This window comes from Procambarus clarkii, chromosome 78 (assembly GCF_040958095.1).
Source record: "Procambarus clarkii isolate CNS0578487 chromosome 78, FALCON_Pclarkii_2.0, whole genome shotgun sequence".
Classification (NCBI taxonomy): Eukaryota; Metazoa; Arthropoda; class Malacostraca; order Decapoda; family Cambaridae; genus Procambarus; species Procambarus clarkii.
In genome coordinates, this window is record NC_091227.1 from 20,265,476 (window position 1) to 20,284,099 (window position 18,624).

The 18,624-nt window shown below is 37.5% G+C and overlaps 2 protein-coding genes across 3 annotated transcripts; one reads left to right on the plus strand and one right to left on the minus strand.

The window, feature by feature from the left end:
- Positions 1-440: 440 nt before the first annotated feature.
- Alg14 (ALG14, UDP-N-acetylglucosaminyltransferase subunit) lies at positions 441-3,881 on the plus strand. 2 transcript variants are annotated; one of them, XM_045727153.2, is made up of 3 exons: positions 441-1,306; positions 2,561-2,853; positions 3,451-3,881. In XM_045727153.2, exons 2-3 carry the CDS (start codon positions 2,578-2,580, stop codon positions 3,826-3,828), a joined length of 654 nt encoding a protein of 217 aa, XP_045583109.1. In that variant the 5' UTR covers positions 441-1,306; positions 2,561-2,577; the 3' UTR covers positions 3,829-3,881. The 2 variants fall into 2 exon arrangements, with proteins under 2 accessions (XP_045583109.1, XP_045583107.1); XM_045727151.2 differs by having other exon boundaries at positions 626-765.
- Positions 3,882-7,351: 3,470 nt separating this feature from the next.
- LOC123746018 (uncharacterized) lies at positions 7,352-17,163 on the minus strand. Its single transcript, XM_045727150.2, has 2 exons — positions 17,000-17,163; positions 7,352-12,677 (listed from the first exon to the last, which is right to left on the minus strand). The coding sequence occupies exon 2, from the start codon at positions 11,005-11,007 to the stop codon at positions 9,664-9,666; it is 1,344 nt and encodes a 447-aa protein (XP_045583106.2). The 5' UTR covers positions 11,008-12,677; positions 17,000-17,163; the 3' UTR covers positions 7,352-9,663.
- Positions 17,164-18,624: the final 1,461 nt, after the last annotated feature.

Below are 18,624 nucleotides of genomic sequence, written 5' to 3' on the forward strand. Positions count from 1 at the left end.
GTTATGGGCGTGGCATCGTCTTAGTCTGTGGGAGGCGACGCTGACTCTGGCTTCGACCAGCTTATTTATTTAATGTATATGAAAAATTACAATGTTTTCTTTTTGTATAATTCTGCTGTTTAAATAATTAGTACATTCTCGCAGAGCTATTAACAAAACACAGTTCACACACACACACACTATTCAAAACTAACGCTACCTGAATCAATATATATGTATGATACTTATTGTGTAATGTGGGTGTATTAAATGTGTAAAATGGCAACATAGAAAATAATAAATTATGAAGGATATTATATTTTTTGGTTAAGCTCTTATGAAGGGAAGTACCAGAGTACGCGAGACCATCGAATACTGCCCCGCCCACTAAGCTGAGGTCAAATATGAACAGATACGAATTTTTGTGTTGACAACTGGCCAAGCAACTCGCGTAAATCAACAACAACACCTCAGCTGCGAGGAACAAAGTCGGCTTGAGTGCTCTCTGTGTGGGGCGGGGCCGATGCTTGTCACCCTGAGGGACTCCTGGGGCTCCTCAATCATCTGCCTATCTCTGCGTTTATTGGCCGCGAGGCACATTAGTTTCCGCTGATAATTGACATTAATTTCGCCATTTGGCTTCGCGATTAAGGGGCGCATCTAATCCCACGATCGACGTCGCCCCAAAACATCAACAATAAAGTCGGCTTTTATCTCATAGGCAAAATGGGCGTACGGCTGCTTTATGAGCAGTAGACGCGAAAATAATCGTGAGAGTGCATTCCGGCAAGTATTTCATTCACAATCTATTTGATTAGTTATGAAGCTAAAGTAATTCTATATAGGTAGACGGTGGCGTGAGAAGCTCCTCCATTAGACAGAACCTGACGACTGTCAGTGTGATAGGTAAGTCTCTTAATAGTCTAATATGGATCTCTCCAAGTGCCTTTGAGCTACTTCCAGCAAAATAAACAATAAAATTAAATAATTCGCAAAAGAAAGTGCCAAGCTTGGAAGATATCATTCAGAATGCCCAGGAGAAAGATGTAAGATAATCAGTGTCTATGGCATCATATTCACCGAGGATTTTATTTAGGGACATGCCACTTGAAGAAATGGTGGGAAAGCAAAGTTTCTGATCATCCTGAAAATCTAGACTTATGAAGAGCTACATAACTAAGTTAAACAGTGTAGTTCTGACATTTAAGATGCAGGTCTCTTGTTTCATTATGTGCCCAGATATATTTGTATGTGAGTGATATGTAATCTAGCTAGGGACATTTCCCACTTCATGTTGCAGTGGCAAGAAGGAAGACCACAGGAATAGGTAAAATTTCATTATATTTAATTTATTATTTGTAATTCTAACCATCTATCTCTCCAACAAATGTGTATTGCATTATGAATAAGGAATTTGCCTCTTAAGAAATGGGCCAGGTATGGACAGCCACTATGGAAACTAAACCAATTCTAGGTCTAGCATTACTGATGCTATGCATTAACATGGGCATTATTATATAAAAAAAAATCAGCCATAAGGCAATAAATTAAGCTCATTGAATTTTAAACAGCTTGATAGTGTTTTCAGGAGGACTGATGATACCTTCCACAAGGTCACTGTTTCCAACCATTCCAAGCTACCATAGACAGTAAATTTAGGATCTTCTAACCAATCCAAGTAATGTAGTATCTCAAATTCAAATTTTTGTTCAGGTAAGAGTACATACATAGATGAAGTTACAAACATAATGTTGGATTTATAGATAGAGCTAGTATATACAATATCTTGCCCAAGGTTGGCAGACCTAATTGTCATCAGTTTTATCACACTGGTACATTTAGAAAAATAAAGATGTTACAAAAAAAAAAAAAAAGATATTGAGCCAACAGAATGGTAGATAGATGGAATCAATTACCCTAGAAGAGTCGTGTATGCATTTATCATTGGATGATTTAAATCTCATTTCGAGAATTCTTACAAAGACTAAGTACACTTAGGTAATTAAAATAACACTTACAGAGTACAGTACTGGTACATACAGTATAATCTTGCTCAAATGGAATGATTAGTTCCAAAGCCTCTAGTGCATTCAGTTTTAAATCGCATCTGGGTATATTTTGTTTTAGACAACAATTATTTTGAGTTGTATTAGTAAAATAATAAAGCTAATGTAATTTTTATGCATATAGCATTTTTATGCTAAAATTCCATTTAAATTTTTTTAATATCAAAATTAAATTTTTTTAATGTTTTCAGCACTGCAAATCCCAATCCACTGAATTATGTAGTTATCCAGACATTTAATGCATTGAATCTGACTAACAAAAGTGTGACCCATACCTTACATCTAATTTTCTGTTAGCCTGGACTCCATTCAAGCAACACAGTACAGTATTCTTCCATCTGTTCATTAAAATTGAGAATTACACTAATTTAAATTCTAAAATTGCTGTTCATGTTTTTGCAGAATCCTTGTACTATTTTGGTATCCAATATAATTTCTTGTTAAAATAACCTTTGTTCTCCCTTATTCAGGATTTTATAAATTCCCCTTTGGTTTATTAAATGTGTATATTTCAGGTCCTTAGGAATTCATCATGCTGACTCTAATTCTCTTGGTTGGATGCACGGCATTACTTATACGCATAGGATATGTATTGTACAAGATTAACTGCTGTAGCCACATGCCTCTTATAGTTGCCAAGAAAACTGTGAAGACTCTAGTAGTCCTTGGCTCAGGTGGTCACACTGGAGAAATGCTCAAGATGATTGCCATGTTAGACCCATTTTGCTACAGGCCAAGAGTTTATGTTGTAGCTGCAACTGATGCTATCAGTTTCAAAAGACTTTCACAAACAGAAGAAAAACTCCAGGTATGTGTAAGAATGCAATGCACAAATTAGGTGTAAATGGAAGTGTTAATATTTCAGTAATTTAAAGGGAAAACTAGTGGGCAAGGTTTACCATGGGCTTAAGGAGGGTAAAGCTCTCAGCTTGCTAACAGGGGTCAAGTGTCTGTTCCTGTAAGCTCCTGTATAAAAATAAGTGGAGTGGGAGGGGATAGGAAAATAAAGATGAGATGGGGGGAGTTTCCTTCTTTCATTTATGAACGTTGCTTAGTTTGTTGTTTCGCGTCACATCGAGAACTTCACTTGATAGATGAAAGCATAATACTGTACGAGTGCTATTGTAGTTACGGAATGAATATTCTTTGGTTTTCAACTTTACCAAACCCTCGTTTATCTATTATATTTAATAAACCCTTGTTTGAGTCTAGCATAACTAGAAAAAATGAATTGTACAGTTTGCATTAGAATTTTTGTTGACCAGAGCAGCAGTTCCCAATATTGTAAAATATGTTTACTCTACATTTCTCATTAAAAATTATTTTCAACCATTTAGTTTTGTACCTTTTTTTTTTACCGTCATAATTATATATTTAAAATTTTATTATTCCTTTAAAAAAAAAGGTGAATGATGAAGGAGATGACCAGTTTGTGGTAGAGGTTGTGCCACGTACACGGGAGGTGGGGCAGTCATGGGTCTCTACGGCGTACTCTGCAATGTGGGCCCTCATCTTTTGCATCCTGGTGGTAGCCCGCCATCGTCCATCACTGATCCTGACCAACGGGCCAGGGACGTGCGTACCAGTTTGCCTTTCAGCTCTGTTATTTCGCATCCTTGGCATTTGCCAAACACGTGTCGTATTTATTGAAAGCCTCTGCCGTGTGCAATCCCTCTCTCTATCCGGACGCATCTTGTACAGAATAACAGATGACTTCATTGTTCAGTGGCCACAGTTGAAAACAAAATATCCTAGATCAAAGTACATGGGTCGCCTAGTGTGACAGATCTCGAGCAATCTCTGTAATTTTAGTACTAATAAAATATTTGTATAAAATTGTTTGCCATTTTCTCCTCTTGAAATTAATTTACTGAAAGTAACAGGTCTAAGGTTATCCTAAATCATTGTATATCCTGGGAAAAATTAAATATATATTATTATTTCACTGCTGGCATGAGACAGGTGTTATTACTAGGGGTGGCTATTACACTATTTTCAATACACACTGTCACCACTAAAGAAAATACATGATATACAACACTGCATTGTCCAATATAATATCATTGATATATATGGAAAGAGTATGTTATATATATACAGTAATATGTACACATTTTTGTAATATTGTATGTACATTTCAGACTACCAGAGCATCAGATTAGTGAGAATTGTATTCAGGGTAACACTGTAGACCCATTTGCAGGCTACCTTACATTCTTTGCACCATGTCCTGATACACTTCTGTGGTTGCTGCATCACATGCAAACATCACCATCTTCAGCATCCACTTCACACTCATTATGACATGGCATGGCTCATCTGCATGGTTGATACTCTTAGTCGCCATGCTGCTGTTACTACTGTACTTAAACAACTTTTCCTGTAGATTTTTATACTTACATATTCACAATTATCTGGAAGATATTACTATCGCCTCACTTTCATCACTAGCATTTTATATAAAATATGACATATCTTTTCCCTCGATTGCTGGGATGTCGGGTTGTGAAAGGTCCGAGAGCAGATTCTCTCTCAATAGGCTAGTTGGACCTTTATGGACTTTGGGTATAACTACAAATCAGCAAAACTATTTTCCATCAACATGCATGATACTTCTGTAAGCACACCCCGAGTAATATAGCAAAATACACACTAATGCATGTAGCAACCCAGGGATTGCCTAGTAATCAAAGCCATATTCTTTGTCATTACATATGACTAAATTTCCCTTTCCCAATAAAAATATAGATTTAAATTAAGATTATACCAATTCTAGTAATATTATTTTATCTTGCTGGTACAGTACAAAATTTATAAGATTTTAGCAAGGTAGTTGTGCTTGTCATGCAGATAGTATCGTACTTCATTAACTCTTGCCTTCCGACAGCAGCATACCAAAACAAGTTATTAAGGTACATTAGTTCCCCCTTCAGTTTGATCTCCGAGTAGCCCTACTGGTGCAACTCGAGGCACATGTGCATCATTTCCAGTCAGATGTGGCTACTGATACAATCAGTGAGAGCAGCATTATGATTCCAGTTTGCACATTGGATACTTACAGGCGATCCCTATTAGAGGGCTTGTCTGTAAGTAATTGTCAGGTTTTAGATCCTCCCCCTATCTAATGCATTCTGGAAAAATGGCTATGCAACTCACTATATTCTCCTAGTGGTAAATACATACCTCGGGCATAAAGCCTAAGAAAATGGTTCCTTGCCTAGGAATCAAATTTACGATGCAGTCTCTAAGTGGTCTCCTTGAAGACAAGAAGCCAGCGGGTTGTCAAGTAATTATCAAAAGGCAGCACCAAGCCAGGGAGACTATGTAACACCATCAGTGTTGCCAGATATTCAAAAAACGCTAAATATCACTTAGGATGCCAAAACAAAAGCATACGAGGCAGGCCATATCAAAGGTATTGAATTCACCAAGGATTTTGTCGAGTGACTGGCGGGTTGCCAAGATATAATTTTATTTACTTGGATCTTAAATTGCTGCCATGTTTTGGCATTTACAGCTTTGGCAGGTAGGCGGTTCCACGAGTTTATAACCCTACGATTGAAAAATCATCTGTTGTCTGTCCTACATTGACCTTGTTGAGGTAGAAACTATTGCTCCTTACTTGTGTTGCATCTGGCCTTTTGAAGAAGTGGAATGGTTCAATATCCTCCAAATTGTTCATTGGCAATTATTCTTAGTGGTTGTTGCGAGTCCCGGTAGTACAGTTGGGTTCATTTGACTCGACTGGGAAATCTGGGTTTGAATCCTGGGCAGACAGCCTGTCCTCAAACAAATGCCAAAGTCCATTCCATACAACCGCCAAACCCTGTTTATGAATGAAAAAACAAACGACTCAACACAGTGTTGAGATCTGTTTACACAAGACTCGATTGATGATGATCAAGCACCTATCAAACAGTGCTTTGCCGACAACTTGTTCGAACCACAGCGCTTTAAATGCTTTTTTCCCATACTACAAATACAAATAATTGCCAACTGAACCTAAAAACCTAACCTAATCAATGTCTAAATATGCACCGTATGCTAATAACTATTAATTTGAGAAAATTACTATTTTGAACGAACAGCACTGTTAAAATTTATGAATGCATCTTTGGGGTCGACCGCTGAATGGAATGGATATAGACTGAGGACAGGTTGGGGCAGGACATAAATGGCTGGGTGCATTTCCTATCACCCATGCACCTGTTCACCTAGCAATAAATAAGTACCCAAGAGTTAGTCAGATTGTTGTTGAGTTCCATCCTGGAGTCAGTAATTCAACCTGGGGAAGAGAGGGGGGGATATAAATATAAGCCTAACATGTATACATACACTGGCTGCCTGTCCCCTTGACAATGAATTATATCTATCCTGCAAACTCGACTCTTTCAGGCACTCGCTTATCACTGGCCATTATACCTTTTCCAGAAATATAAACTTAATGGTTAGAAAATAAATCTTAAGAATGAGAGATGTATATAATGCTATAGTATGTTTGCAGGACAATAAAAGTCCTCAGGAAGACCCCCAGCTGGATATTAGGAATTATGCAAGCACTACTGTCACAAGAGGTGACTTACTGACTGCCATTTTGAGTCCTACTGAAGTCAGATTCACGTCATACGAATCGAGAGATTAGTGTCTTTCATCCAGGATAGCCCCAGAATCTGTTCATGTAATTACCTACGTGTTTTTTTATTTATTTAACTATAAGTGTAGTTACAGGATGAGCTATGCTCATGGTGTCCCGTCTTCCCAGCACTGTCATATAACACAGGTGTGTGTAGAATGTAGAATGCAGGTGTGCAAATTTATACAACTTCATGGTATAATTATACCAGTTTTACTTCTAATTGTCCTTACCCAATTTAGTTACCTGTATAAATTGTATCCGTGCCTGTCTTGCCACCCTTAATGGTAAACCACATTGTTTTCCAGTACAGTATTACCTTTCAAACTGTAAGCTAAATGTTACTTTATGCCAAAAATGTCAATTTGATTTAGATTGCTGTACACCTGTTTAGACCAACCATTATTGTAATGATTTGTAGAAATTGTTACAAATAAAGTTTGCTTCCGATTTCAAGCAAATTATTACTTTGTCAAAACAAGAATTTTAAGCCTAATGAAACAATAACAATGTGTGTGTACTGTACATAACTATTACCATCAGTTAAATATCCATGAACCAACATGCAGCATTTAGAATCTGCAAAAGTTTATACTTTTTCCATGTGAATGCCCATGTTACAAGCAGCATTTGTATTACAGATAGATGTGTAGAAGACAGGATTTAAAAAATGTTTTAATTTTGTTATTTTATTAGTAATGAAATATAGTAATTGAAGAAATTTTGTTAATTCACTTTATCCAAAAGATTTTCCAAAAGGTATCAAGAATTTAGCCTCTGAACTAAGGAAAAAAGGAGTTTTATATTGATTCACTTTAGTATTTTCATGCAATCAGATGGTAGGAGCCAACAGACTAGCAAATCAATAAAGGACATGGCAAGTGTAATGAAAAATAATATAAATTACAGTTATCACATTATACTGTAACTGTATAAGCAAATCTACATGTTGACAGTGAAGTAGCATTAAACTTTGCTCTCACCAGAGAGACGCCTTCATGTCTTCATACAGACTAAATGCACAATATCATAGTCCATTCCTTTCTATTTATCTTCATGTGGAATCCTCCCATTGATCAATTTTGTTTCACTTCTATGAATTTTGTACAAATAAATTTTATACAGGAAAATAAGGTATTAAGTCTCCTATTTTTTTTTTTGTCAAACTTGTACAGCTGCAGGGAACACCACCCAGAAGCTTGAATAAAAAATGCAAAATAAACCTCAATCTTAAGAGTAACTGTTAATGTGCAGTCATTTTAATAAGAGCCATTACAGTGAGAGATCAATAGTTTCCTGAATATCATTCAATTGTCCTTAAAGAGTATCCTTAATTAAACTGCTATTGTGTTGGTGCAATTCTATAATGGGTAATAATTACAACAAAAACACCATACAACTGCAATATAGAACAATTAAATTTGTGAACTTGTTAAGTATTGACTAATGAAATTCTAAAGTGTCTTATTCAAAATGACTACGTGAATAGTAATCTATACTGTAGTTTGCAAAATAAGTGTCACAAAAATAAATGATTAAGTTACTCTTCATACAAAACTAAATGACACCCATTTCTGGAAAACAAAACAAAAATTGTATTTGTGTACAAAAGTTAGAAAACTGGCAAGTGGTAAATACCTTAGACAATATGTATACATGAGAAACTTCTTTGCCCAAACTCCTTACAAACCATAACCATCATCCTGTCTTTACCATTGCCTTCCAAACTTGTGAAACTCTTACACGCATCATCTTGCTGAATGTCCTGAACATAGCACGTGCCCGCACACACATGCACGCACACAGACATGTGGCAAATGATTCTTGCCAATACTGTTCAGTACTGACAGGGAGTACTTTATCATCTAGCTGATGATTATGGAAGCCCATAGTTAACAGGATACACAATTAAAAAAACTGTTTAACATAGAAAATTTATCTTATTTGCATATTTTATACCTACATACAGTAATGAATTTACACAACAGCAAATGCATTACTGTATAATAATGACTTCATTACAAATACAGTACTGTACTTAAAATTAGAAATGTTCTGCAGTAATTTTTTTTAGTATTAAGACTTTGCCAAGCAATAATATTTCAGAAATATTTCAAATACCTGTACACTGTACAGTATTTATGAACACATTCAAAATATTCTTTCCATTTTGTTATAAATTAGTAATGCACATTCTTCTGAAACTTTGGTAACCAAACAAACCCAAACTAAAACAAAAATGTCCCAAACAAAACTAAAATACAAATTATATACTCTTAAAAAAATAAAGAATTGTAATTAAATCTGTACTGTATTTCTTATTAATTAATGCAATTTAACACTTAAAAACAAATAACTTGGTAACAATAGCAACTTACAAATATTGTGTTAAAGCAGAAATAGTATGCAACACAAATGTGTCTTACACACAGATAGTTTATGTAATTCTATAGGAACATGTTTTGTACTATGTACATCCCTTCCCGACACCTTACAAAAATGCCAATTATACATTTACACCTGCACCAACTGCAGCACTTGTCCAAGTGCTCAGGGCTGCTGCCAACATCATACTAAACAATATGATCTACAATAAGGCACCTTTGAATACACAGTTTGTTGACATTATTTCACACATCGGTACAGTATTAATTTTCAAGATTGATCTGGCTGGTGGTTTCTGAAAAATGTATTTTATGTTGGGTTTATAAAATTACCTGTTAATTATATAAGCCTGAAAGTTAGTTTTCTTCAACCAATGGAATCACGAGTCATAAGAGATCACCTATACAGGACACTCAGCCTTGCAGTCAGGATTGGTGATATCAACCAATGGAATAACCGCTGGTCTACATTTAATTTTTTCCCATGTAATTTCAATCTCTTCATCATCTCCATTGTTTTCATTAGACTTCAAGATGGCGGGTAATTCATTCACATCTTCAAAAATAACAGTACTATTAAGTGAAGAAGATTTGCTTGCATTCAGAATGCAACATTCATCATCATCTTCTGGGAATTTTTTTTTTTAAATGAAGCGCTCTTATTGCTGTCACTGGTCTCTAGTATCTCAATGGCTTGATCATGTGCAATTCCACCCAGCAAGTTGCAGTCCTCAGTATTGATTGCTGGCTCCAAAGATTTTATGTTTTGTTGAGAATTGTGATTTTTATCATTTTTAACATCTTCAGAGTCATGTATGTTACTATGGTGTTGAACTTCGTCACGCTGAACCTCGCCGCGCTGATCCTCTCCGCGCTGATCCTCGTCACACTGCATCTCGTCACATTGCTCCTCAGTCTTATTGCACACTGTGTTTTCACCAGACTTCAAGATGGCGGGTAATTCATTCGCATCTTCAAAAATTACAGTACTATTAAGTGAAGGACAAAACAATTTGCGTGAAGTCAGTATACAACATTCATCTTCCTCTTCTGATAAATTATCTTTCTTAAATGAAGTGTTCTTATTACTGTCACTGGTCTCTAGTATCTTAATGGCTTGATCATGTGCAATTCCATCAAGCAATTTACAGTCCTCAGTATTGATTGCCGACTCCAGAGAGTTTGTGCTTTGTTGACAATTTTGACTTTTATCTTGTTTAACATCTTCCGAGTCATGCATGCAACTATGGTGTTGAACCTCATCGCACTGTACCTCAGTCTCATTGAACATAATGGCTGATTCACCATTATCTCTTTCTTGTGAGGCACCATTCTCCCCAAGTGTAATATTTTCACCTCTATCTACCATGTCCAACTTATTACATTTAACGTTACTAATGCCACACTTCGTACCAACTTCTCCATTTTCATCACACTGCTTAATACCAGCCTGCTCAGTCACTATACTACTTGCTTTATCACTTTTATGATTGCAGAGCTCAGTTACATTGGCTCTGCTTTGCAGTGATTTTGGCCAAGTACCACCATTACTAAACCTACTTATTGGGTTTACCCGAATATTGTTTTTAGTGTGTTTTTGTTGAAATTTCAATGCCCTATATTTACTTTGCTGTTCATTTATACAGTTACTGTTTCCAGGGAATGTACAACCTTGGCTCTGCCAGGCACCACCTCCTTGGCCCTGCCAGGCACCTCGTCCTTGGCCCTGCCAGGCACCTCGTCCTTGGCCCTGCCAGGCACCTCGTCCTTGGCCCTTCCAGGCACCTCGTCCTTGGCCCTGCCTAGCACCTCGTCCTTGGCCCTGCCTAGCACCTCGTCCTTGGCCCTGCCTGGCACCTAGGCCTTGGCCCTGCCAGGCACCTAGGCCTTGGCCCTGCCAGGCACCTAGGCCTTGGCCCTGCCAGGCACCTAGGCCTTGGCCCATGCCAGGCACCTAGGCCCAGCCAAGCACCTAGGCCTTGGCCCAGCCAGGCACTACCACCTTGGCCCTGCCAGGCACCATCTCCTTGGCCCTGCCAGGCACCATCTCCTTGGCCCTGCCAGGCACCATCTCCTTGGCCCTGCCAGACACCACCATCTCCTTGGCCCTGCCAGCCATCACCTCCTTGGCCCTGCCAAACACCACCACCTCCTTGGCCCTGCCAAACGCCACCACCTCCTTGGCCCTGCCAGACGCCACCACCACCTTGGTCCTGCCAGCGTAAACTTTGAGAGCCATTGCTGCAATGGTCTCCTCGTAGAGACATCTCCCAATGACAACTGTTTTTGGCCTTTTGTCCTATGAAACCATCGCGAGGAGTTGTGATTGTTCCTTTTTCCTATCAAAAGTTTGAACCTTATTTTTGCTTCTATTGTGAGGGTCTGATGGCTTGTCTAGTGGGGACCGACACATTCCTGAGGAACTGGGAAAAATCTGCACTTTATTACGAGGCATTACATCAGCCACTATAGGTTCTAATTCAATTTTAGGTTTATTTGCAATCAAGTTATTACACTGATACCGTTTTACTTTCATATGCTTGAAAATTAGTGTGTTTATGTTCAGTTTCAGGATTTTCTGAAGTTGGGAATTCAATAATACTAGTGCAAGGGGCCTCTTTAATATTCTTGGTACATGACACTGTCATTGTGTCATCTCTGGTGCTTAAAATGCTCTCTCTGGGCTTATTTACAGCTGAGGCATTACACAACATTGTTTTGCTTCCATTTGCTTGAAAATTAGTGTGTGCCTGTTCAGTTTCTGGATTTTCTGACACTGGTATATCACTAATTTTAGTGTGAGCATCATCTTTAACATTGTTGGTACATGACATTGAGTCATCTCTGGTGTTTAAACTTATCTTCCTTTGTTTAGAAGGTTGAGTTAATTGTTTGGCTTTTGTTTTCTTCTGTTTTTTGGGGGTTCCTGAGTGTTTGGCTTTAATTTTCACACAATTTAGCATGATGTCTTTTTTTTTATTTTCCTTTGGTTTCTCTGTACATTGTGCACTTAACTCTGTACGTGGCTCTACTTTTATTACATTATACAGAGATATTCTATCTAAACTATTCCTCAAGGATTCACCACAACCTTTCCTTTCATTAGGATGCGCAAACTTTTCTTCCTCATGAAAGAATGGTTCAGTCTTCTCTATTTTCACACATGATGCTTTCCAGGAATGATTTTCATTCTTCATATTTGCAGAAGACTGTATACCGTGACTATAAATTTCCTCATACACCTCATCAAGAAGTTCACGTTTCAGTGCAAATGATTTACACTCCATATTTTGGCTTGACTGAGAAACCTGTGCAACACCCTCACCAACCTCAATGCATTCCAAGTCACACATTTTTACCAAACCAATAATTGATCTTCCAAATTAATTAGAATTACTGCAATTGTTTTACATTAATAAAGAATTGAATAACTTTCAAAATGGATGTACATTAACAGTTTAAATATGCCAATTTAATTCATCTTCAGGCAAATTTAGAATCTAACTACTGTATCTTGTAACTGCATTTTACTACAACTGCATACTTTTCTAAATTGACCACCAGATCTTGTTTGCAACTCCAACACTGAAGAGGCCCATTAATGTACACTAATTCCTGCATAAAAGAAAAAAAAATTACAATGTAAAAAAAATATTGAATTAGTTCTAGTATATTAGTACTGAATATGCAGACTATGAAACTAAACATAATTGCATGTCAACACCATATACAGTACAGTATACTGTATATATATTTTTGCATTATCTGCTAAATCCTGTAGTTCTATTTTTAAGTAGTTGCATCTAGTTTAGAGGTCCTGTAAACCCATATATGGATGCTTATGATAATATAAAATTGTAGTGGGTCCAATTTAAAAGTTCACTACCATCTGATTAAGTTAGATAAAAGGAAAACCTGTGTTGAATGTAATGAAATGTCCCTTGTTGGTTGGGTCTTGAGGCTCGCTGAAAGCTAGCTCGATGAGGTACTGCATTTAGAGGTACAGTATCTTCCCTCAATCAAGTCACAACAGCCTTAGGAATACTGGAGACCAGAACCTGAACCCCTTCTCAGAGGCACAGGGAGCAGATTGTTATGATCACCCTCACTGAATAAATGTCCAGAAAGTAGGTGAAACAGACAACCACAAGGTTCACAGGATGAGAAGCACTGAAACAGCCAAATGACACTGAAAATGATTCACTCAAGCTAGGTCAAACCCCACCCCCTTAGTTATGGCAGGCCATCAACAGGTGGCAACACTAAAAACTGTTTCTGGTGTCCATGTCATCATAACCTCAGTCTGGAGCTGAAATATCACAAACCAATGCACCTGTTGGGGTGGGGGCAGGGAGCCACCGAAGCCCTACCAGAAAGAGGATATTACATTGCAATCAATAGCTGCTTTTCTGGAGGGCCAAACAATGGCTCCCTGAAGGTAACTATCAACAGTAGAAGAAAAACATAGAACTTACCAGGGAGTAGAGTAAAAATGACTCAAAAGATGTCTAGGACATCTTTTGTCAAGGAGAAATGAAAAGACTGGGACACGAAACCTGAACCAGGGCAACACAAGCCTCATGGGGAATGGGGACCTGGGTCACTTGACCAGGTAATGCATTGCCAGGACTTTGTTAAACTTACAAAACACCCAAGCCTGAAAATCAGTCCACGACACGTTAAAAACCACTGAGGACAAAGCTGCAAACTTGCTATCTACCCAAGGATAAACTGCAGGCTGGCTTAACTTGACACTGGACAATCTGAAAGAAAGAATGAGCCTTTGAACCAGGGAACCAAGGAAACCAGGTCAACAGACAGTGTGTCCACTGAAGCAGTGCTGATAGCACGCAGGTAGTGACAAAGTGCCATAACTAAACGCAACAAATGATGCAACCCCCTCCCCCCAACCCTGGTTGGACAAGCCAAGCATCAACAACCAAAGGACCCCACTGAAAGCCAACCATCCCACTCATTAGAAAAGACAATGACTAAATGAATAAACTACCCACCAGGAGCTGAAGAACAGTACCCATACCTCTGGAAGAGAGCATGATGCACCCCCCTACCCCCACCTGATAACCAGAGACAAAAACAGCCTTAAGAACATATCCCAGACCATATGGGCAACTGAAAACTGAGGAGGGGGGGAGGACGTAAAGTCAACAACTTATCGAGAGACCAAGATGGCTCAGGAGTACTGTAGCAAGAGCAGGCCAGAAGTGAAAGAAGGCACACGAATATTTGTAAAATGGCACCGAGGAAACATCAACACCGAATGCAAACAAGAGTGACTCTACCAAGGTTGAATGTTAAGGGACGATGGCCTCAAGACTTAAGATGCTGATCAACAACCAACCATGACAAGAAAGACGATCACCGGAATGGACATAGAGGAAATGCGACAGATAAATAGATGAAAGGAGTACCACGAAACTTTATATTCATGCCACAATGAAAGATGCAGGTGGGATACCAACCTGTACACCACAAATGGGGATAGAATTGCTTCTTTTAGACAAATAGATTGTCAGAGAATGTCAAATCATCAAGATATGCTACCAGGCCAATCTGCTGAAAGAAATGTAGCCACAAAAAAATGTTTGGGGTCTCTGGGACAGAAGAGCCAGAAACCAAAGCTGAACTGGCAACCAAGGTGCCAGAAGGATCATTTGCCCAAGTCTCCAATCTGGATAACACCCAAAGCAATGCCAAGCTGAGGGTAGATAAAAAGGAATTACCCCCCTCACCCTGACCAGTCCAGCCAAAGAGGCATCCACTGTGAGAGCCTTGCAATCAGGGAAAGAGCCACATAGATGGGAAGCTGCCAATTTCACGATGAAGCGAAGAGGTCCACCTTAAGGGGTATCGAACATCTAACAAGAAAGTACATTGGGTTATGGAAGTACATTCACTGGCGATTGTTGCTTTCTTGCAAAGCCACAAACATGCACATCTTTCAGGCAGGTCCTTAAACTAACAATTAAAAAATACGTACATTGTAACAGAACTTCAAGTTAACATAATTACTACACTATAAATTGATAGAACAGATTATACTGATGAAATTGCATATCTTAAATACTAAAATAGGTGATTGAAGCACATGATACATTGTGAGTTGTTAGTACAAGATGGAAACTATGAGGATGAAAGGTGGGTACTTTGTGGTTCTATTTATGCATAAAGCATGGGTTGGACCTTTTTTAGTTCATTAGGGTGCAAGTTCGATATACAGTAATAGGTCCTTTTATTTGCATAGTGTTTGCACAGGTTTAGTCCGACTAGGAATATCAGATATTTATTTCTGGTGTGATGGCCATGGGTTCTATTACAACTTATCAAAAGTGTTTCAAATCAGCCTTAGAATCTAGGAACACAGGTTTTGCAAGTGTAAATAGCACTAGAGAATGTGTGAAGTGAGTGTATATTTAGCATATTTAGGGATTTAAACAGAAGCTGTGTGTTGTCTGAAGTCAGTTTCTTCTAGTACTGATAGGAGATTTTTGCTGGATTGATGGGGTCGAGGTAGTTTGCAGTGGTCGAACCCATGCACAGATACCATACGTCAGATAGGGATAGATTAGTGAGTGGTATAGTGAAAGGAAAACAGTGGGGAATATATCTGATTTGAGAGGAAAACAACAGTTTTTGAGCATTTTATGCTGTGTTGTATGTGAGTATTTAATTTAAATATCTTGTCTATCTGTAGACAAGAAATGCCCTCATTTTTACTATTAATTAATGTTGATATTGTCTATAAAAGATGAATTTGGTTTGGAGATTTGCTTCCAAATAAAATGTAGTTCGTCTTTTGCTATGTTGCCCGAAGCAATGTGCGTATTAGTGGCTTTAGGTATTGTATGTACTTGCTTTATCTATAAATCCAACATTATGTTTGTAACTCATCTATGTATGTACTTTTACCCGAATAAACACTCGATTCATTTGATGTTCAGTGCGAGATGAATGACATTACAGTAGTTGACTTTTTAATTTGTTATTTACATTATTATTTAGTGTGTTGGGGGTTATGCGAGTGTTGTTTAAATCCTAGGGCATCAAAGATGGTTCCCCCCATGTGCTTTTCATGCTCTTGCTTCTCTGAATCTAGTTTCAAAATAGGATAGATTTAGATTTTTTATTCAGGTGAAGGTAAATACATTGAGTTACATACATAATGTTAGATTTAAAGATATAGTACATACAATACTTAAATCCACTAGTACGCATAGCGTTTCGGGCAATCTCTTACCCTTAGTTCATCCCTTACTATACTGGTAAGCATTAATAAGTATTTTAACTAGTTCTTTGGCAACTAAGCCAAACCCATATTTTTTATTTTCATACTTGTTTCTTGTTAATTGCCCTAAGTATGTCATTTGTGAACCAGGGGTTGTTTAAATAGTTCAACAGCTACTTCTTGCTTGACGAGGTCGTCACTGTGAGTGTTGTAAAGACTTAAGGTTTTAGCATTGTTGTTGTTGTTGTTAAAGATTTGCTACCCGGAACAAAAAGTTCCAAGTAGCATGGGCTATGGTGAGCCCGTATTTATCATAGGTTTTAGCGACGAAGATGTGGGTTAATGAAGTGATGTCATGTGTATGACTGACTTCAGATTGCCAGTTGATATTGTCAAGAGCACTTACGAGGGTGACAATTGCTACTTTACTGCGTAGTCTGAAGGTCTAATGTCTTGGAATGCGATGGTGTTACATTCCATGTTTAGAGGTAAGTGTTTTAAGTGTAAAACTCTAAGTCATACTGGCTTACAATGTTTTTATTAACTAAAATTACCACATTTGTATAAACTATCGTTAAGTATACATGTATCGTACTTGTATACCTTCTAAAAGTATACATGTATGATCTGTAGCATGCGTCTCGCAAGAGCAGTATTATATTTGACCTTTGCCAATATAAATGACCAAACATACCTCTGGTAAAGCAGTAAACACACAGGCAAGCAAGTTACACAAGAACTGCACCACGCCTCAAACAACATTTTTCTCCTTTCTGCTGAATAAGTGACAAAGTTTGCATTTTAAGCGGGGCAGCCCATGAGTGTGCGCGCGTGTGAGGGGAGGCAAGAGGAGAGAGCTCTGCGCCAACACGTTAACACAGCACGGCTGCCACACATCAACTGAGCTACCACAAGATTTTTGTACATATATATATATATATAATTGTGTGTATATATATATATATATAATATATAATAATATATAATATATATACACAATTATATATGACAGTGTCAGACCACGGAGGAAAATTGAAACAGGAATTTCCTTAAGTACTTTCGTATATTAATACATCTTCAGAAGGAGTGTAATTTTTAATCACGTGTTTATTTTTCGTGATTTATACACACAATTATATATACATATATATACTGTATACATATATAAATATATATACTGAATATATATATATACATACATAAATGCTTTTTCCACCGTTTCAATATTTGGAATGTTACGTACATTCCAAATATTACATTCATTTTTTTATGTGTGTAAGTGCCTACGCAACAATAATGCATTTTTTTTATATACAAGAAGATGCATTGGGTTGATGTTTTTACATTCTTGTAAAACCACTAACACGCATAGCGTTTCGGCCATTGTATCATTGAGGTAAATTTATTGAATATATCATTAATCACCACCGTATGTACTAATCGATTGTACTTTCTTGTATAATAAATATATAATAAAGTAGCCGAAAAACAGTGACCCCAAGTAGCGAAATTAAAAAATTAGTAGCGCTGGGCTTTTAGAAATTGCCAAACATTTTTTTTTATTAACAAACTTAAGTATACTAGAGAAATGTGCTGCTACCCTCTTCTATATGAAGCATTACAGAGTATAGCAGCCCAATTCCCACCTTGTACCTCGATGTGGCAGCTCTGCCTATCCACAGAGTGCGGCACCCCTGGCGGCTATACCCAAACTAACATCATGGCAAACTAGAGAAAATTTTGCAATTTAGGCGCTAACTTAAGTAATTTTTTAACACGCTAACTATAATTAAAATAATAAAAATCATTCTTTATTTAGTTGTTTTTATTATTAGCAAGTTTAGGTATACACAGAAAGGTGCTGCTACTCTATTCTATATGAAATATTACACAGTGTAGATAAAAAACTAGCTGTTAGTTTATCAAATAATTAATTATTTCAGTGAAACTGGGAAATAATGCACTGTGAAATATTAATTTCACAGTGCATTATTTAAAATGTTAACAGTTTCTATTAATTCACTGTTTTATATAAGAAGAAAGGTAACTGCAGAAGGCCTATTGGCCCATACTAGCAGCTCCTATCTATAACCACCCAATCCCACTCAGATTGTGCAGATATGCACAAAACAACATTTTGTTTCAGCCTGTTCAAAAGGGAAGCAAAGCTGACAGAATAAAAAGTTTTAATGTCAAGAGAGTATCGATCCCAGACTCTGGTCGGGACACGGCTGACATCAACGAGGGACAACTAGCAGCAAACGCCACGATCACTCACCAACTGATCTCTGTGGCAGTAATTTTGTATATAGATGGGTA

What these genes read in the sequence shown, in the direction of transcription:
- LOC123746018 (XM_045727150.2), bottom strand. Translation starts at nt 11,007, where the DNA reads ATGGGCCAAGGCCTAGGTGCCTGGCAGGGCCAAGGCCTAGGTGCCTGG.
- Alg14 (XM_045727153.2), top strand. Translation starts at nt 2,578, where the DNA reads ATGCTGACTCTAATTCTCTTGGTTGGATGCACGGCATTACTTATACGC. An exon ending in AAACAGAAGAAAAACTCCAG is followed by an intron (nt 2,854 to 3,450) that starts GTATGTGTAAGA and finishes TTAAAAAAAAAG; the next exon opens with GTGAATGATGAAGGAGATGA.